General features: G+C 38.5%; 2 protein-coding genes across 2 annotated transcripts; both read right to left on the bottom strand.

Moving 5' to 3' along the window:
* Positions 1 to 346: 346 nt before the first annotated feature.
* LOC125706237 (dnaJ homolog subfamily A member 2-like) lies at positions 347 to 8,262 on the bottom strand. Its single transcript, XM_048972821.1, has 9 exons — positions 8,102 to 8,262; positions 7,168 to 7,227; positions 6,240 to 6,466; positions 4,730 to 4,810; positions 4,146 to 4,279; positions 3,783 to 3,979; positions 2,556 to 2,700; positions 2,290 to 2,417; positions 347 to 1,879 (listed from the first exon to the last, which is right to left on the bottom strand). The coding sequence occupies exons 1-9, from the start codon at positions 8,177 to 8,179 to the stop codon at positions 1,691 to 1,693; spliced, it is 1,239 nt and encodes a 412-aa protein (XP_048828778.1). The 5' UTR covers positions 8,180 to 8,262; the 3' UTR covers positions 347 to 1,690.
* Positions 8,263 to 9,776: 1,514 nt separating this feature from the next.
* Positions 9,777 to 21,743, bottom strand: LOC125706235 (neuropilin and tolloid-like protein 2). The gene is made up of 9 exons (XM_048972819.1): positions 21,379 to 21,743; positions 17,016 to 17,072; positions 16,620 to 16,760; positions 13,778 to 14,026; positions 13,316 to 13,363; positions 12,754 to 12,881; positions 12,081 to 12,309; positions 11,026 to 11,139; positions 9,777 to 10,816 (listed from the first exon to the last, which is right to left on the bottom strand). Exons 1-9 carry the CDS (start codon positions 21,386 to 21,388, stop codon positions 10,233 to 10,235), a joined length of 1,560 nt encoding a protein of 519 aa, XP_048828776.1. The 5' UTR covers positions 21,389 to 21,743; the 3' UTR covers positions 9,777 to 10,232.
* Between the last annotated feature and the right edge of the window lie 229 nt (positions 21,744 to 21,972).

The following is a 21,972-nucleotide window of genomic DNA, read 5'->3' on the forward strand; positions in this document are numbered from 1 at the left end:
ATTTTTGAAACTGGTCACAAACAAATTGGAGTAATTGTTTTGTACGTTTTTCAATAGTATCCCCAGCTGATGGAACGTTATGATCACATACCCTCAATGTGTAAAGAAAAACATCTTTAACATATTCCAAGATTCCAACATTAAGGGATAGAAAATGAAATTTCTGACTTAATGTGACAATTAAGTTTAACAAGTAAATACTGGTTTTACAAATTCAGAAACCATCCTCCCATATATTTAAAACTACCCCACCTTTAAAATGATCAGATAAATAAATTTATGCAGGAGCTTCTTATACAGAGACCAAATATTCAGTTAGAAAAACAGGAAAGAGAACACAGAAGAATCAATTAACACATGACAATTTATTGTACAAGTAACATGAACAAACATGTGCATCAACACAGAAATCAATTACAATATCTTCAAATGTTCAACAGCAGGTGTCCAGAGTTTGGACAATGTACTTTTCAGTAACAATCTGATTTATTAGGATATGTCCAGGGCTAATGAATGCAAGCATTCCGCTATGCTGAGGAGGAGAACACAATATGACAGCAGCATTGACATCCTCCTTTGAAGAGAAAGGAAAAAAAAAAAAAAAAAAAAACAGTATTTACATTATTGGCTCAATTTTGGTCAAGCAACTGGTCAGCACTACACAAAAGCTGTGGGAAGGGAGAAGGAAAGAAGGAAAAACACAAAGTAGGACAGAAGCTTACTGCAACACTGGCTTATCTCCACTCAAAGCAGATGCTGGAGTCGGTTTAAACAGCTTTGAGAACAAATGATAGCTTTGCACAGACTTGCTTATAACAGCTGAAAACTATGACAATTTATTTCTAACAAACAGCCCATTTTTATGAGTGCACATAAAGATGGGTGGTGCGGTTCATGAAGCAGCAAATATCCGCTGCATTTGAAGAGCTAGCTGAACGACAACAGGTTTAGTCAATTACATATGGGCTGGTTTAAAAAGTGCACACTGACTAGAATGAATAAACCCCAAGCAGCCAATGAGCATACAGGTTCTCTCTCACCCACATTTCAAAGGAAGCTGCTAATATTGTGCGGCTTATGCCACAGCACTTACTGTACAGCAAAAAAAAAAAAAAAAAGATGTTTAGGGCTTTGCTTTGTAAAATGACATGCGGTGTTGCTCAAATTTTGAACATTTCTTTCAGCTTCAAAATCTGGTAAGTATTTATGCATAGATTTCCCCCCCCCACTTAATGCTATAAATTTGTTCCTGTGTTACAGGTTTGAAACATTATACCAGCTTTGAGGCCAAGTGATGAAGATTCACAACTGCTTCCACTTTATACACGTTTACCCCACCCCATTTTAAAATGCAAAGGGGATTTTAAAAATCTACTGGAGAAATTAGTGGTTTAAAACAAAATGAAAACCAATAAGTGAATTATACTGATAGTGAGGTTTGTCCTCTACGAATCATTCAAATGTACCAAACGTTTAAATTAATTCCATACCAAAAAAAAAAAAAAAAAAAAACTTTTTTAATCTAACTTTTTTTAAATTGGTTCAGGACTGCCTAGAGAAGACAGAATGCAAGTGTACTGGGGGCAGCACCAGATATTTGATGGAAAGGTACAGGGAGTTGCAGAAGTTAAACATGTTAAATTCAAGCCACAAAGATCTGGAAATCCATTTCCTGTGCATTGGGATTTTACTACTGGTGGGCACACTGGACTCCAGGTCCATGGTGGCCACTCTCCTCATCTGAGCTGTCGTTATATGCCTCCCGCCTATGTCCGCCAGAAGTGCCTTGACTCATGTCAAAGTCCAGGAGGTCGACCTCCTCTGCATCTCCTGAGACAATGGGCACCTCAGCCCGGGCAGGAAGCAAGTCCTCCAGTTCCTGAAATTAAATTAAATTGTTATACAACAGGAGAAAATCAGGGGTTCCACAGTACAATGTGTAACTATAAATAAGCTAATGAAAGGCAATATCAACTGTAAAGGTACACACAACACTAATAATAAAAATGAGAAGTCTGCAGGGAGAACAGGAAACACTCTCAGGCAAGATGCTTTAGCCGTCTATGTTCACTGCTATTTTTATTTATTGTTCTTTAGAGTTATGTTGATCAAGTCAGAGGTATGCAAGTAAGTCATTGTGCTTCTGCAAATGACAGAGCTTTTGAATCCTTCAATTATAGTAGACACCAACAAATTAAATATAGTAAACCATACAAGCTTATAATTATTAGCACAAAAAAAAAACCTTAAATCTACTTTTCAGGGGGGCAAGCATCCTAAAATACTCACAGAAAGCTTCTCTGGGCTGATCCAGTTGTTATCTGGGAACTCCACTTCAAATTTAATATACAGATCCCCCTTTTCAAAAGGATTACGATACTGCGGCATACCTTCACCCCACACTACTCTGACAGAACCTGCAAAGCAAATAGTGTTGTGGGAAAACGATTCATTTAATAGATTATGACCAATTTAATACGGCAACCCTCACAGGAAAGCGCTTGTGCAACAAAGGGGGGGAAATATCACAGAGAGGCCATCAGTGCCAAACATACCTGGCTCAATTACTTTACCGGCAGGATACTTCACAACAATCTGTCTGCCATCTAAATGTTTCAGTGTGAACTGGAATCCACAAAGTGCTTCAACAAGGCCGATTTTGTGAGTCATGTGCAAGTCATTGGCATCCCTTTTGAATGTCTGGAAGAAACGTTAAACGCTTTAAGCCTTAAAGCCACAGTTCAATTAGGAGGAAACAAATATTCCACAACAAGCAAATCAGAATCTAAGACATTCAGCAGAAAGTTCAAACATAGAAAGTTATATCTTGTATAAACCACACTGTATCCAGTCAAATTAGTACATCTTGCTTCATATATATAGTAAAATCCTGTTATAGTGGACTCGCTTATCAAGGAATATCGTCTATAACGGACGAGGTCCGCTGGTCCTGGCCGTTCGCCTTTATGAACATGCAGATAAAGCATCGGATATAGTGGACTCACATAACGGAATTTTGCTTATAACAGACAAACAACTGGTCCCCCAGGGCCGCTTTTAGCTGTAGTTGTGTTCGGCTATAACGGACACGCAGGCTCCGCCTAAAAGGCGCGTGGCGTGCCGGTGATATCCAGCGCAGATACGTAGTCAGGGTTATTAACAGTCATGCATCTGGTCAAGTGAAGTTGGATTACTACATGTACAATATAATAATCTATAGCACAAGTGTGTATGCTGGGGTGTGGTAAGAGTAAATGGTGTCCTGTAGTAGCTGAAAAGTAACTTGCTGTATAATCATTAAATTCCAAAAATTCTCGCTAAGGACAATGACAAAGGTTTAAAACTTGCACTTTAAACAGTGGCCTGGGTGCAACCAACATGTTTTTCCTCTAAATATGCAGCAGCAGGCTCAGTCTGTCGGTGACAAGGAAAGAAAACCTTGCACCGACTCCATCACCCTGACGTTCCAATTTAATGTATTCTATCGGACAAACTAATGGCATTGATCAATAAATTACCAGTACAAGTATAAATCTACAGCTCAGGACAACTGTGCAGAGCTGCCAGCACAAGCTGGACTTTCCCGCATGATGATCACCACCAATGACATGTTTCGTTTATAAACTGATGTGGAAGAAATACAGGAACTCTTGGCGCTTCTCCAAGTCTTGGTTTAGAATTCCAATTCAAGCTTTAACTGAAATATATCCAGGTCACGAAGAGAAGGTTCTGGCTGCTTACATGAAAATGAATGCAGGGCTTACAGTCATATATAACCTTACCTCGTGCTCCTTCTCCTGCAGGACAAGGACAATATCTCCAGGTTCAACTCCAGGTGCCTGGTCGGCCTCCCCCCCAAAGGTTATTTTCTGACCATGTCTCATGCCTTTGTCAACATGAACCTCCAGGATTTTTACCTCTTTCACCACTTTCTTCCCCTCACACTTTTTACAACGGTCTTTTTCATTTATAACTTCACCTATAGGGGTAACGAAACAGGATTCAACTTAGGGGTCGGGGTCATTCTACTACAATGACAATGGCAAAATGTAAACAATGTATGATTTCTGAGGTTTGAAATTTTGTATATGACCCAAAAATTCGTTCCCTCTAGAAAGCATCTACATTTCAGCAGTCAATCTTACCTTCACCATTACAGTCAGTACAGACAGACTGCATCTGCTGGACCATACCAGGACCCAGCTGCCGGATGATAATGCGCATACCCCGACCCCTGCACGCCACACATTTCTGAACAGCTCCGGTCTTACCCCCCTGGCTGTGAAGGAAACAATGAGACATTCAAGTCAGAGAGATAAAGGATTTGGGCAGGCCTGGAATACAGCCTCACACATAATTCATTGACCACATTGAATACAAACTCACCAAGTTCGTATAAAACTACCTGACTAAGCTTCCTAGTTAAAGAGGTAAGCAAAAAGCTTCTCATGCCATGATATAACTGGTTTATTGCCCAGACATGTCTCTCAGCAAGTTTAAAACATTTGTTTAGGAAAATTTGAATACCTTTATTTGATTTAAAAAAAGTAATAATAAAAAAAAATAAACCCCATAAGTAATACTTGCATTATCTATGCACTGCAGGAGAACTAATGACCCCCAGCATTCATGCCAAGATTCCATAGTGAAACACCACAGCGACTTTTATGAAGCACCAGAGCCTGAATTTAACAGTGTTTCTAGCACAAAATGCCACGTCTTTACATACCCGTTACAAGTGTTACACAGAACATTCTTGCTTAGTTGCAGTTTGGTTGTTTTTCCATTATACAAATCTTCAAGAGAAACCCTGTCCAGGACACAGATGATTTAAAATGAGAAACATCGAAACATAAGCATTTTAAAATACCTAACAAATGAAAAAATACACATTATACAACTTTTACACTGCAGACACCCCCTGAGTTACAATGGGGTCACGTTCCAATAAACCTGTCGCAAGGCAAAATTTCATTTTTACAGAAAACCGATCATAGCTTAATTTAGCCTACTGCAAGCATGCCTAGAACACTTACATTAAACTATATTTTCAGAAAATCATTAACATAAGGCTATTTCATAATAAAGTGCTGAATATCGAGTAATTTGTTGAATAATCATACCCATCAAAAAGTCAAAATATGATACAAAGACCATCGTAACCCGGGGAACGTTAAATATGTCTCACACACACACGGGCTGGGCGATATAGCTATAAAAACACACAATATTTTACGTCACTGTATTCGATATACATTGATCTAAGGGCGCTTTTCCACCGCACCAGGTACCACACTTTCGGTACTTCCACAAAGTATCGAAAGTATGGTACTACTTTTGTGTCGGTTTTCCACTGCCGTAAAAACTCACATATGTAATGCAAACAAATTAATGTAAGGAGCGATTTCTTTGGAATTTTTTATTTTTTTACTAGAATGTACTAAATCAATACAATACTAAATCAATACAAACCACTTTTGGCATAATTCATTTCAAGTACATGTTAATATCACTAGCACAGTTAAATGGTGTTAGTGCAACCTTTTGCCAGAATAAAATGCCATTTGGTTCCAGAGCACAGAGCCAGACACGGCAGGCTCCTCCAATAGACAACAGGCATGCAGGCTCCTCCAATAGACAACAGGCATGCAGGCTCCTCCAATAGACAACAGGCATGCAGGCTCCTCCAATAGACAACAGGCATGCAGGCTCCTCCAATAGACAACAGGCATGCAGGCTCCTCCAATAGACAACAGGCATGCAGGCTCCTCCAATAGACAACAGGCATGCAGGCTCCTCCAATAGACAACAGGCATGCAGGCTCCTCCAATAGACAACAGGCATGCAGGCTCCTCCAATAGACAACAGGCATGCAGGCTCCTCCAATAGACAACAGGCATGCAGGCTCCTCCAATAGACAACAGGCATGCAGGCTCCTCCAATAGACAACAGGCATATAGACTTCAAAACAATAGCACTGCATGCAAGTCCCTGGTTGATTGGAAGGTGCACTTCTGAGAACCGAGAAGCAACTTGCTGGTTCAGATATCCCCGAGTCTGATGCACCCCCCCCCCAATTAATTTAAGTTCTGATTTACACCAGACCTTCATGAAAAAGTTAGGAATATTTTTATGGTAAGGCGTTTTAATGAGCAGATGCCATCTCTTATGGGGAGGGAGAAACAGAAGCAAGACAAACATCAATTAGATGACAGGAAATTAAACTGCCTATAGCTCACTTGAGTGGATGGACCATGTCCTCCCCCCGACGTCTTCCACCGTTTCGGCTTCTAGCCTGTCCTCCCATGAACCCAAACAGTCCGCCTCCAAAGATATGTGAGAAAATGTCATCCATCCCTCCACCGCCTCCACCGCCTTCCCGAAGGCCCTGCTCTCCATACCGGTCATACAGCTCCTTTTTCTCTGGGTTGGTGAGCACTTCATAGGCAAAGCTTATTTCCTTAAACTGAATTGAGAACAACAGTCATTGACAAAAGCTGGGCTAATTCATGTTTGGAAGGAAACTTCTCAGGAAAAAAAAACAAAGGTCTGATAGCTGTAACACACGTGAATAATCTACCTCTCAATATCATATTGGATTTTTAGGGAAAAAACAAACAAAAACCAAACACACTAACAATTACGATTTTAACAAACACAATCCTTCTATATTTATTAGTATAACCTACTTATCAGAATGTGCACTGCTACAATTTAGAATTTAAATAAATAAATGAGGATCCCCAGTGTAAGATGAAAATTAGACACTAATTTAAGCACACTTCTAATATGACTTTGTGAAGAGGCCCCATACCAAAGACAACGTGATGATAGAATTAGTTTGGCGTTTTAAGATCATATAAATGGGTACATTTAATCACCAAGTAATACTGATGTTTCCTCTAATAACTTTTGCTTAAGCCGGTTTAAGCAGCACACTTCAAATCATAATCAACAAAATTAAAAAAAAAAATTGATCGGTTTTTCCACTACCAGGTTAATATTTAACCCGTTAAACCTACAACACAAATCAGTACCTTTAATTACAATGCATCATCAAGGAGATTTTAGACAATGTTAACTAAACACTGGCTTCACATTTAACTGTAGATGCTGGTAATAAATTAAAAACAAAAACAAGAGCCATTCAGAAATTATGTTGCTTACCTTGTCTCCAGCATTTGGATTTTTATCAGGGTGGTATTCCTTTGCTAGTTTACGGTATGCCTACAATGAAAAATACATATGCATTTCAAAAGTGTCCGAAATATGTTCTAGAATAGCAATGTCTTCTCTTGGGTGACCGAGTTCGAGTCACAGATAAAATCAAAATATTTTTCCAGTCAAAAGCGCAACCGCTAAATAAACCCGATTAACACAATAAGTTTACAAACGACGTTTATTATAAGGGTCCATTTATTAACGCCATGATCTACTGTAACTGAGAACCACAGCACCTTAACTCCAAATCAGTTTTCATAACATTCTTAGTTGAATATCGAAATGGTCCATGATTGTACGTGTTAACAAAGCTCAGCTAAATTATTTAGAGAAACGTTTTGGTATCTATGATTGAGACAAGCTCATCACAGCCTCGTCAACTTTTTTTGCTTTAATTTTTAGACTTGGGTAACATCATTAAATGTGTGCAAGCTAACCCATAATCCCACCAACAATGCTTATCGTGAAGTAACATGCTAGTTAGCACACCAGCTTCAAACCAAACACCAACCGGTAAACGCACTGCTAGCGGTCTTCGCAGTACAACCGGGGGCTAGCAGGCTAGCTACCAAATGCTACATTCTGAAACGAGACGTGCAAGGTAAATAATACAAAAAACGTATTACCACGAAACCAAGTCACAAAGCGGCAATAACCCCCAAAGAACATGAACAAGAATAAATAAAAGGAATAATAAAAACGGCAAGCTAAGCAAGCAGGACTTTACGTTAGCTTTTCCACCTGGGCCCTACACAATATATGCGTAGGCCCAGCTAATAAATGCCCCCTTCCCCGATTCCTTAACCACCTAGCCGACTGGCTTTGTCACTAAAGTGACTTAAGCTAAAGAGCTCCGGACAAGAAAGCCACCTATCAATACCTTTTTCAGTTCGTTTTCAGAGGCGGACGGGGAAACCCCTAAGATGTCGTACAGTCTGGTGTCCGCGACGTTAGCCATGGCGGAGCTAAGAGGTGGACTCTCGGCTTGCTAAACGCAGGAGGACAGAAAGAGGAGCCGGCCGAAAACCTCATACGCAATGCGTCAACTTTAACCTTCTGCGTCACACACACAACACCCCCTCCCCAGCCCCTCCCCCACTATAAAGTACAGTATGTGCACAAAACATTTTATTTATATAATTAGTCTGCCGACTAATATATCGTTATTATAATAAATACAATAATAATGTTTACTGTCTGTATTCAGATGTTTGTGTCGTTATCATATATTTAGCTTCCTTGGTCCAAAGTCTTCCTTCAGTGTTACACAGGGGCATTGAATAGTTTATGCTAGAGTGTTGTTATGTTCTGGATTCTATCACTGCAGTTGCAATTTTAAAGGAGAAGGCTCAGATTGGACTTCGGTTGGTTGGAGGTCTACTCCTTTCCCTTGCCCATTCATCATATCTCCCCCTATATCAGTGATCTGCTCCAGAGCATTGTATCAGCTTCTGGGGTGCAGGGACCTATGGGAGTGGAGTTCTGGAAATGAGTTTCTGTGTTAAATGCTTCAGTGTTGTCATCCTATATATATATATATATATATATATATATATGAAATGTAACCTTATGGTGAGCCTGTCCCTGTATTGTAATTGGTTTGGGCCCTTTCACTGTCGTTTTTAGAAACACTTTCACTGTTGGAGGTGTCTGATTCTCATTTCCTGGTTGTCTGCTCATATTCTGGTGTAATTTCTACAATTAATTAGGGATTATTGTTGGCATCAGGAGAAGTAGCTCTATTACTAGAAGAGTTTTTTTTACCAGGGACATTTTTGGTATAATTTATTTTTCTAGTACTGTCATCTGCTTTACCTGATGACTGCACCCACTATGCATAGTGTTCCTGCAAGATATGCATATTTGTCTCCATCTATGTTAAAATCATTATAATATATTGTATTATTATTTCTGCACTGTAGTGTTTCTGACAATGTCTAATTTTATGAAATGTGTTATTTTTGTGGTCCATGTCATCCCTACTGGGAGATTGCTTGCACCAGGAAAAAAATAATTGTACAATATCTAATAGTGGTGCATCATTTGAAAATGATTTAGGTTTTGAATAAACAGTGTGCATGCAGCAGAACTGGCACAGCTACTTTTAATGAAATGCCAGACGTCATTCCTGCTGAAGGCTGCAAACAGCATGGTTTTGTAAACAACACTTCAAGGTAAAATAAAAAAATCAGGAAGCAATGAAGACAATTGCTTTGCACTGAAACCCAACTTTCTGAAATATATGATCTATTTTTTTTTGTTTTATTAAAAATTATGTTCCTTGCATTATGTCAGTACTGAAATGGTGGACCAACTTAAAAGTGGCATGTAAAATAATAGAATGTCTAAAAACATAAGGGGGAGATCAAGAGAATTCATTAGACACAGGGAGCTAGGAGGGAACAAAAAGGTGAACCATCTGGGGGTCCCTGAGGACCAGAGTATGAAACGCTGCCTTGAACCACTGTTGGAGCTTGATGGGATACAGAGCACTGAAGTTAGGAATAAAGACAAGCAGGTGAGCTACTGTGTTTTTCAAGAAGGTTTATGTGAGGAACTTTCTTTGAATAACTTTAAGTTGTAAAATGTACTTCCATCTACAGATCATACATGACATAATGACAAACAGATTAAAACACCTTATACGCAAACATAATTTAATAACTAAAATAAAACAAGAGAGATAAATGTATGTGATAACAACAGACAACTGTCCTACCATAAGCGTCTTTTTTGTAATTTTGAGACCACTTATTGCAAGGAGCAATATGTCAAGCAGTCTTGTTCAGTATAATAGCATCACAAAGACATAATATTAAAATCAGGTAAACTGATGGAACTGAATCTAACAATGTAAGACAAAAATCTTTCATACACAAAGAGGCCACTTTATTAATGACCTTAACATCATTGTACTGCATTTAAATGAATGAGACAGACTGTGCAGTTTATTGTATGAGATTCTCTGTCATTTGACCAGTAAGAAAGGTGAGAATCTGGACTTGTTTCTTCTAAAAGTCCATGGAAATACAATGTTTACTACTAGTAGCTCTTTTGTTGCCATGCATGTAGATCTCGCAGGGGATCTCCTCCAACACACGATCCTCAATGACATTCTCTGCACAGTCATGAGCCTGTTTGTAGACACAACAGCTCTTCTTATAGGTGCTATTGAGTGTCCGCAGGGTTTGTGATTGGGAGAAGTCATTATGGTATAACAGCTCCATGGAGCTAAGGTCGGCCTGGCTTGGCTTAAGGCTGGAGGCCAGTGAGCCGCAGTGGTGCTCATGGATACATCGCGAGGCTACAGAGTTACGCCGCAGCTTATGGTAGCTCTCCAGGTCATCTGACAGGTCTGCCAGGTCTGAGGACATCTCCTTGTCCCGCAAAGAGAAAAGATTGTAATGAGGTGGGTTAAAAACCTCCTGGAAGCCTGCCTTATGCAATGGAGGCTTGCGGGATAATATTTTTTTGCGTGGTTGCTTCATTTGCACCACGATGGAAATAAAAAGCAGCACCAAGACAATGCCGGCCGACACTCCAATGACAGTTCCACGTGCCCGGATGATCTGATTTAAAAGGCTGCTGGACTTTTCTAATGAAAAAAAAGTGCACATATGTTAAATGAAATAAATGTAAGAGTCACATGTAACTTTACACCTCATTTCAATTACTAAAAACTGATAAGTTTAAGATTAGCATTTAACGAAAAATCTGCAAAAGTTTTAGTCAACGACAATAGTAATAGCTTTCTTTGATAAATACAACAGAAAGAGAAGATGATGCAGCTATCGAGTCACTTACCTCTGCACTGGTTTTCATCCCATGGATACACACAGTTCTGCACTCCATTGCAAACAAGAGAGTTATTAATGCACATATTGCTGTGGCAAAAAAAAGTATCATCTGAACAAGGAGCTGGAAGAAAGGAATAGAGATCAGATGTGATGCTGTCAAAAGATTAAACAAGAAACGAGATAAAAGTGATCAAACCAATGTCAAGCCACTCTAGAGGTCAGTAACTGTAACACAGCGTATGTAATTAACACAGTCCACATAATGTAAGGAACCACATATTGCCAAGTAATTTTTACATAATAACTAAAACTGATTGAATAGAATAGAACAGAACCACATGACATACATGTGAAGATACAAAACCCCTAGATTATGGAACAGTATGCTAGTTTATGTATGGGATGCCAAGCTGGTCTTTAAATCTGCTTATTACTCTAGTCCTGCCTACCTACTCCCTAAAACACAACACGCTGTAATTACTGGTGCAGGCATTGTGGCAGATGCCCTCATAGTCATTTCTGTCTGCCAGAATACACATATACATCTATTCTGAACATGTAGTTCAGTGAAATATCTCACAAATTAGTTCAACTGCAAAATAAATTTGGAGTTGACAGTACTAGAATTACTACTATTAATATTACAGAACCTTCTTATTCAGAAGCTTATTACAGAACATAGATTTTCATATAAGGAAGAGAATGACACTGACAAAATTCTTGACACATAGAATTATTACCGACACCTGTATTTAAAATTTGGTAGGACACCTTTTGGACAGAAGAAAGTTCTCCAGCTCTCCCAGATTTGAAGGATGACTTCACCTAACTGCAGTTTTCAGACCTCTTTACAAGTGGGAATCAGATCTGGACTCAGTACTGGCCACTATGGAATTGTTCCTAAGTTTTGTCTTTAACCATTCTTGGGAGCTTTTTGCCTGTGTTTCACGGTTGATCAGACTAACTCTTTCTCATGATTCATTTTTACATGTGATGAATTTGCACAAACATTGTACACTGCATTTCAAGAAAGTGTTAGAATCAGTAGATGTAAATTCTTACGTTCAACAAATGAAGTGAAAAGCAGCCGGAATCGACTGAGTCGACTGTTCTCGTCCGCCCACATGCGGACCACAGCCACACCGTTGTCCAGCATGATATCATTGGCGATAGTACTGCAGAACTTGGCCTTCAGGTTTTCAATGGCACTGCTACCATCATACACTGCCACAAAATTTTTCTTGCACTCGTTTGAGTGTTCCATCTGGTACTCCATAAAACGAAGATAGATCTGCAGAATAGGGGGTGAAAATATTCAGGTAATCCATTTTTATTGTAAAAAAAAGCAATGCATTATAAGATACTTTTATTATCATTGACATTTTGGCAACAGTCCTCAAAATAGCAAACAAAATACTGAGTGAGACATTTGGCATTTCATACAATACACAAATGTTATTGAGTGATGCCTTGATGACTGAAAAATGTTTGCCCTGACTGCTCAGAAATGTAGACATGAAACAAACATGCACCTTTGTAGAGAAGAGAGTAATCACGCTGACTCAGGGCACAATGCCTGGCCAGTGGCTGCTATCAGCTTCTAGAAAAACCCTCAGGTAGAAACTGTCACTGCAACAGTGTATTCTGTTATAAGTAAAAAGTGTCTGGAGTGCAGTGTTTATTACAAGGCACACAGATGAGGTCCTGCTTATTTTAGGATGACCTTCAAGCTCACCTTTGATCTGGGAGGGGCACGCACAGTCCAGATGCAGTCTACTGCACTGCCAGATTTAATCTTTGCTTCCTCTTCCACCTGGCTGGAGTGGATAACTCCATCAAAGCCCATAAGTTCAAACTGACAATCTGAGAACAGAAAACAAAAGAGGAAAATAAGAGAAGAAGAGGGAGAACAGAAGTTAAGCATGAGGAAAACACGCAGTCTTTATTCTCTTGAACAGTGTATGTCTAGGAAACTTCAATGCATCATTATTTTAACGTTTCAATTAGCAGGTCATTGCATAGCAGGTTGACCTTGCACCAGTACACTCTTGATAAATAATAATAATAACAGTGGTTGATATCTCAGGTTCAGAAAGTAAAAATCCAGACCAAGACCAACCAACCAGCTGAGAACAAAAAGAAACAGTCACAGAGTACTCAATTGGTTGGTTGAAACAAAGTCTTGGTCTAGATTTTTGTCTGGAACTATCCACCTCTGAATAATAATAACAATGTAAGTTGAGTTATATAAATGCATTACTTTTATTAAAAGACACATGAAGCACGAGGGAACTTACCAGGAATTGGGCTAAAGATATCCCCAACGTGTAGACGAAAGTCAGGGTCTAAGATGATATAAATAAACATTATGACTATATTTTGCACTTAGACAACGATGTGTAAACAACTACACTATATCTATGGTCATGAAGACCCCTCAGGCTGATTTGTATTGTTGTGTACAGAAGATTGATTAATTACATATGTGATTTTCCAAAAGTTTTAAAGCATTTCACTTGAAGCACAGATTGGACCAGTATACCTTGTTTTATAATTATACCTTTTTAATCGCATCACATTATCTGCAAGACAACAGAATTAGAATAGAATAGAATAGAATAGAATAGAAAAATATATTTGTTTTTTTATACATACAGACAGGCATATATATTACCCATGTTGTATTACAATCTTCCTGTATTTGTACATAAAGTGAAAATTTAATCAATTAGGAATTATTAATCAATTTACTTATTTACCTGCTATGAAGGCATATTTGACTCGAAAACCCAGCCCTTCCAGTTCCTCATCGCTACTGAACTTGATCCACATGAAACGCCCTGTGGATCTGACCATGCCAGGACTGCTGGGTCCACAGAAGCGGTTGATGAGAGGAGAGAAACCGAAGGGACCATCCCGTACCTCAATGTAGTCGAAGCGGCACTCGAAAGAAGGTTCAATGTAATAGGTCTCATCAAAGGTCAGCTCAATTCTCTGGCGGGGTAGGGCTGTGGGTAGGTCAGTGTTTGGGTCATTCTAACACCAAAGCAATCAAACAAGTGCAGGAAGTCTTACTGGTCAGCTAAACATGCCACATGTTGCTTTTTCCTTCTTGCACCTCAAAAATAAATACATAAATAAATAAGAAATTAAAAAAGTAATTCAACATCTTTCAACAGCTGAAAAGGATTTCATTATTTAAATCATGCTTAACATTATTTATTTATTTGTTTGTTTATTTATTAATTTAACATATAATGACAAGTCGAACAAGTTGAATGTGAAGGACATTTATAGAATAATGCAAGTGAAAAAATAAATAAATAAGAACAATGGAAGATACCAGAAAAAGTGGGGAAAAAACAATATTAATGCAACATTTCAAATATGAATGCATCTGAGGGGAGTTTCAGTGCTTTAATTAAGTGCTTTGAAAACAAATGTAATATGTTGTTCACAGTATATGTATGCAAATCTCCAAATCTCATGCAATGCTATAGGTTTGTTTTCAACATTAGTAGGGACCAAATCAGCCTCCAACCTCCTGCCCACCTAAACGCACACGGTATTCCTACAATATGTCCCTACCACTCACAGCCAAATCTATGCCCTTGGTACGAATTCATCAAATATCTTTTTTTGAGGTTGATTTGAATATGAAGGTGCACTAATTTTTGCTTTTTACTTTTTAAAAAATGTGCATTAATTCAAATTGCTCATTCCTTACTTTGTTACAGCAGTATATTGAAACAGAAACTCCATTATAAAAATAAATTTCCTACAGTTAAATTCAACTTCATTTACATTCTGTTAAATTTAACTACAGACTTACAAAATGATTTGGACCACATGTAATCTAATGTCCCCACTGCCTGACCAGATCAAACGCATAACTCATCCTCACTACAACAAAAAAGGTGTTGATGTTTCAGGTGTTAAGTGAGTTGATGTCTGAACTCACATCAGGGATTCAGCTGAAACAGCAAAGATGTATGCTGCACTGGTGAGGGGAACCGTGTCCTATGTTACCATTAGAAGGGGCTGTGGTCTCATGATTGGTCAACAGAATCACATTAGCTACTGACAAAAGTATATAAAAAAGGGGGAAAATTGTAAAATTGGTCTCTTTGTACTGTCTTCAGAATCCTCTCCTATGAGTTTTTCTTGTTCTTTATATTCATTCTATAACCCTTTGTGACAGCAGAGCCCTGGAAGATTCACGGTGGTGTTGGCAGTGCAGGGCTTAGAGTAAGCACTGCCCGGTGGGGGTTGGGCCGCAACAATAGCCCAACAACATCCAGATGGCAATCAATTATTACTGCTTGCAGAAGACAACTGACCTGGCTTTCCCTGGAGCAGGGAAGGGGGAGAGATGGATTGTTTATCAATATGTATACTTCACTGTTTTTGTGTTCTCATGTACCTGTTTGTTGAAATCTCCCATTGCTCAGGTCCAATCAGTTCAATTCCAATACTCAAGAACAGAAGTTCGAGCGATGGAAAAACCCCTTTCCTGCACAGCCCCGACTATAAAAGATGCATCAGTTAAATCCTTGCCAACAAGAACAATCCCATGATTCATTGCATCCCATTGCATTCTTGGGAGGCAAGTTAGCAAGAGTGCCCTTGCCAAGAACACAAGTATGTTCCTTACGTTCTTGGTATTGATAAACACTCAAGGACTGTGCAATCTGACCGCAAGATGCAGACTGACAGCTGTCAGACACCCACCTGCCTCACTCACCTTTCGAGATCCTGAACAAGTATACATTGTGAACAGAAGCCACAACCCCAAAGACTACTGAGCACTGAGGATGGCACAGCCAGGCCCCAATGAATTTACCTCTCTTCCCACCACCCTGACTCATAAAGGAAAGATAGGTATCTGGCTTTTTGTGTGTTTATTAGTTCCACCTGTTTCTCATTCTTGCAAGATGTATAAACTGGTGTGTTGCATTTTCTTTTGTGTCTCTGACTCACATAATTCCTGTTATTTTCAATCTCTCACATTAAAATTAATCATGCCTTGGTATGCTGTCATTACCAATGGTCTTACATTTGGATTGCTATATTGCCTGGGATACTTCTTTCATTAATTCAACTATTCTGTTTATTTATTTTTTATTTATAAAAATGAATCTAATATGTATAGTCAATGCTATCCCTTTTTCTTACAGAAAATTCCATAATGCTGGGAAGATCAAAATCAAAAACCTTCCTTCAGCATCATAGTCATACAAAGCAGAAGTATATTTAAGTCTATGGAATTCAGAATATCTGGAAATCATATTTCGGCATCTCCATAATAATTTCCATTGTTGTGGTCTCTGGTTGTCTTCTGTTAATTACAGCTATGAATATTTCTGCAACCCTGCATAGGATGAGTGGGTATAGAAAATGGATGGACGGATGGATTGATTTGCAATTTGCCAAAAAGAATAGTTTTTGGTAAAGGTAAGTGTTTTTATTGCTTGGGGGATATGCCCATTCTCCATAATAAGTTATGAAAAGTATGTCTTTCAGTTTTGCATTAAGCAAGCAGAATATAGCTGACACTAAAACAAGGTTCTATGAACATATATTTGTACACATATACTGTACCTTCCAGAATGAAAACACATTCCTTGTTTGGGGGGTATGTGTCAGGATAATTCGGAGAGGTCAAGAGTCCTCCATTTGAATTCTGGATCCAGGTACCACACTGTCCCGCACTTTTGTTTGTCTGGCCCACATTATGCAGTCCTGAAGAAATGAGTGAAATTATTAGCACAAGAGATCCTTCAACTTAACACATTATTGGAGCAGATACTGCCTGTCTGGTTGTTTATTATTTAGCAAAAAATTCACAATATAGCATTTTAGCATGCATCAACTATTTGTGTGTAAAGTGCTATTATAGAAAAATAATATGGTTTCACATTATACCTATAAAGGATTAACCGCTACAACTAAGTAAACAGATATTTATTGTTGACATAATAACAATAGGGCAGAAACCTTTCGTTTTCTGTGCCAGTACAAATCCTTCTTCAATCAGAATCAGAAGAACCCAAGCTGGAAATAAAAGTAATAAAACATATTTAATAATAATGTTTGACTTTTATTGGGACAAATAAGTGAACTGAATACATCAAACATCAAGGAATATCTGCCATATTACTATAAACTTCATCTTTAATTTATAGCACATTTCACAAGCAAGAGCATACTTGGAAATTCTGGGCCCCCTGATAAAATGTCACCTTGGGCCCCCTGCCAGATTTGACCTATTCGAGGGCCCCTGTCAAATCCTGGACCCTCTGAATCTGGTAGGGTATCCATGCCCCTACTGTGACCCCTGTCAAGTCCTGGGCCCCCTGAATCTGGCAGGGTATCCATGCCCCTCCAATGCCCCTGGTTGAGATGTACTGTACAACCATCACACTACTTCCAGAGGACTTTCCCATTTTCATTCTGATTACTCATCTGGCTTCTATGACCTTGGTGATGACAGATACACTTACATTTATTTATTTAGCAGATGCTATTATCAAAAGTGACAGTTAAATGAGGTAAACAGCACATTAGAATTATACAAATGTGAAGAAGTTAACGAGACATAAGTGCAGTTAGGCTGACCTTCCAATGAATGCAAGTGTAAGCAGAACCAGACCTGTACAATGCATAGTCAGACGGATGGACGGATGGACAGAGAGACAGGAAGTTTATGGATTAGTTCACAATTTAAATCACAAGGTACCAAATCAGTACCATACAACCACAGTAAAAAAATATGATTTTCACTAGGTATTCCCCAACAAGCATTTGGGAGTACCGTCAATATGAATCACCCTGCATGGAAACTGTGGGCTCTGCACTCTCATGCATTCAAATGCGGAATGGCTCATGATGCTAGCAGAGGAACAAACGGGATAAGGCTTGTAGGCCTGAGATATCAAAATACGAAGCAATCACTGGCAGAGCCACACTGCGCACATACTATCAGTGAAAAGCCACAGTATGTCGGAGCAGGATTCCCAGCTGCAGCACTGTCTTGGCAGATAAGACACTGCTTTGTCAGCAGATAAAAATATCCCACATGCTGAACAAAACCACATTCCATTATGACCTGCATATGTATCAGAAGATTATGCTGTGCAGATTCAGCGGCACACAAAGCACACTCTCTGGACAAACAATCATGTTAGGTGCAAAATACAAAAAAACACCCAATTAAAATAAAAATGTCTTGGGTGTGACTGTTTCAAGGACACATTTTAACTGGAATAAGAGTAAGAATAGCCCTAGGTAGAGGGTATATGTCCACGTTTCACATATTCCATGTGTCACATAATTATTTTGCCAGCTTTACTAAACCCACAACCCCCCCCCCCCCCCCCACCCCCCAACTTAATGTTTCTCATCTTGGTCCTCGGAAACCGCATTTTGTCCCCCCTCCCAGGTCCCGAAATTTTCCAAGCTTTATTTATTTATTGTAGTTAGTTTAGCATCATTTTTTATTAATGCTATTAGTTATTATTATTAGTTCTTATTGTCACTATTAATTTTTATTATTTATACTATTATTTTATAATTGTGCCAATTACTTGACCATGCCAGTTACTTGAATGTCGGACACAAGAGCTTTTACTGTGATTAAAATTGCAATTTATAGAGAGTTTAGCTGACATATTATAAACCCCCATTGTAAAGATGATTCACAACCTAATGAAAAATATTCAAAATGATTCATAACATAATGAAAAATACACTTCTGTTCTGCTTATCCGACTTGTGGGAATTAATGCAAAACATTTTGCATGTAATAGAATGAGTGCAGAAAAGATGTCTGAGAAACTGTCTTGACCAAGAAAATGGACAACAAGCATAACCTGGAAATAACCAAAGTCTAAATGAGCAAAACCCATCTAGATTGGGTCATCAGCATTTCCCTCATCAGACACAATTACACACATTACTGCAGGCGATCAAACGCAGCCTTGGCTGGGCGTGAGAAAAAGGTCAATATGAGAAAATTACCATATAAATTATTTGATGAGAAGCATAAAAAATCTATTTAGGCTTCCTGCCACAGTAGAGTTCCTTAACCAAAATGTTACGACTGCAATGGTGATCAGCATTTAGGGTTTTTACTTCAAAAGAAAAAATGATTACTTTAAAGGATCAGACTAATGAATGTCCACTTCTGACTTCAGGTCTGTGGCAGAACAGAAAAATAAATCAACAACCTATTTACAGAATATTAGTGTAATGTATTGTAGCGTTAGACAGACCCAGGCATCGCAGCAGCAGGAAATTAAAAGTGGCTCTTTAATTGTAGTTTTTAAAAGGAATGCACACAATTAACAAACACAATCCAACACACATAACGGTGAAATGTAGGTCTCACAGAACACAGTACTGTAGGTCACACACATGGAGTGTAACTACACATTACAAATAGACACGCAAGGGCTGAGCATAAACACATTTAAGGGCACAAACGACAGTCAGGTTCACTGAACAGCTATTTACAACCAGACATACATAGGGGATATATACAAGGCTCACTAGCTTGCCAGGAAATACTACCAGGATCCATTATGCGGAGCCACCTTATTGCCACTACATTATTATATACAATTACTCGTACATATCTAACTTTTTACGTGCTCCAATTTAAAAATAGTTTACTACTGTTTTTTTGGTTCCTGCAACCCCATCCAGAGCACAAATTATTCCAGTTAAAAATAACCTGCCTTACAGTTCTAGGTAATATTTATGTGGATTATTGAGTAGCTTTCTTTTGTTAATCATCTGAATGTTTATTTTCTGTGTGTGCCAATTAAAACATAAACATCTTTAGCATACTGTGTTTCCCACAGATTCATTTTAAGTGGATCAGAGTTTTGAAATTTCACACATTTCTAGCAGAACTGCTGCTCATCTGTTGCTTGTCAATCATCTAAAACACAGAGATTGCTGGGTGTGGATGTGTCATCACATTTGAAACTTGATGAAATAAACGCTTTATTGTTATTATTTCCAAAGTAAACTTAACACAGATAAAATATTGTTATGAATAATACATCCATCCATCCATCCATCCATCCATCCATTTTCATTAATGGCTTGTGCTATTCCGGGTTGCAGGGGGTCTGAAGCCTATTCTGGAGACTATGGGTGCAAGGCAAAAAAATCAAATAATTCCACCAATGAATCAGTCACTACCATGAAATTGAAAGCTACAATGTGAATCGTTTTCACCATGAGACTCAAACTGTTTAGATATATTGTCAATGACATTCTGAATGATAGTCGGTTTTCACTTTCTCTTTGTCACTGACTGAGAATTTTTCTTTAGCAAACTGATACTTATTCATGTCAAAGACACCAGTTTCAACATTGCAAGGCTCTACATTACAGTATGTAAAGTTCACTGGCAGGAGAAAGCACTCGCACGAACATGTAACTTCTTCAGATGTCAAGACAGAGTACAATAGCAAAAGAAGTCACACAGCACTGTATAACACAAAGACCGCAAAACGGCAATGCAAGAACAACAAAAATCATGTAACAAAACACAACAATGCCGTTTCACTGCAATTTATAGGATATATTTTTAAATCATCTTGAAAGCTTGGTTTTGTATGTAGTAGCTAACATGATCACTTAAATATATAGTATTGGGTACAATTATTTCAGTGGGAAACTACATAATCTATTTTGACCAACAAGACAAAAGCAACTGAAAATTGTGCCAAATGATGGCAATCGTACAAATCCATTTGCATATAAGTACTAAAACATTTGGAAATTTGTGTGAAAAAAAATGAGAAATTATTTTCTGTTTGGCAGATGTGACATTCTGGTATGGGAATTACATTTGTTGTAAATATTAATTGTCATTTGAGAAATGCTCCAAAACATTTCTCAGATGTAATAATTTTAATCCCAAGGTCTATTTATTGGGGGGGATGAATGAAGCCAAATTACCTATATGTGGGGTTACACATCCCCCAGTTCCTATGTCCGTGCCCCCACTCCCAGTGACTGTGACCAAAATGAGCAGTTGGAGGTTGGAAAGGGATGGATGGATGGGTGTATGGATGATGGATGAATGGATGGAAGGACTACGCCATCTCTACAGCAGGTGGCGATCTTAACTTAATGTTGTTTGGAAACCATACAACCAGGCTCATGAAGAGTGAAATAAGTAGCTCAGCTGAAAAAATGAAATAGAGAATGAAATGCAACACTAAAATTATCTGTGTCAGATGCAACTTTATTAGTAGTAGCAGATGTGATTGCAGATGCTCTGAATACATGCAAAGAGTTTATTTATACCAGTGATCGATGCGTTCCCGTTACTCAAACTCACCTGTGTGCATTTCCTCTTCCAAATATTGTCACCTTCAGATTTGAGAGTAGCTTTCCATATCCATTTTCCGAACTCAGAGATAATATTCGCCCTTTAATATTTCTTTTGCGTTAATTCTTAATTCCATCGCTAATATAGACTCATGTTTTTTTTTTACCTACAGAAACCCAGCGTTTCAACCCCACCCAAAAAAAAATCGTGCTCTGCCTTAATTTCTGTCAATAAATCCAGACTAGACTGTAGAATCTTCTTTAAAGATACTCAATACTGTATAAGTATCCGTTTGAGTGAGTTAACAAGGCGGTAAGGTGCCTGCTTACAACTGCGATCCCCGCCAGCTCTCACGTGCCGCCTCGCTCGCGCTGTCCTTCGTGCGAATGAGCGGCTCTAGCTGTAAATGCCATCCTCGGTAACAGCGGACTATAGTGTCTGGTTGGAGGCGGGGCGAGAGAGCAGGAAGCACAAAGCCATGTGTCTAATAATAATAATAATAAGGTATATTTAGGGGCAATGCGGATTAAGTCTATACTACACTGTTAAATAATTAAGTCAACTTTCCTTCCAGGAGAAAAAACTAATCAAATTCTATTCAGT

Source organism: Brienomyrus brachyistius, chromosome 13 (genome assembly GCF_023856365.1).
Source record: "Brienomyrus brachyistius isolate T26 chromosome 13, BBRACH_0.4, whole genome shotgun sequence".
Lineage (NCBI taxonomy): Eukaryota > Metazoa > Chordata > Actinopteri > Osteoglossiformes > Mormyridae > Brienomyrus > Brienomyrus brachyistius.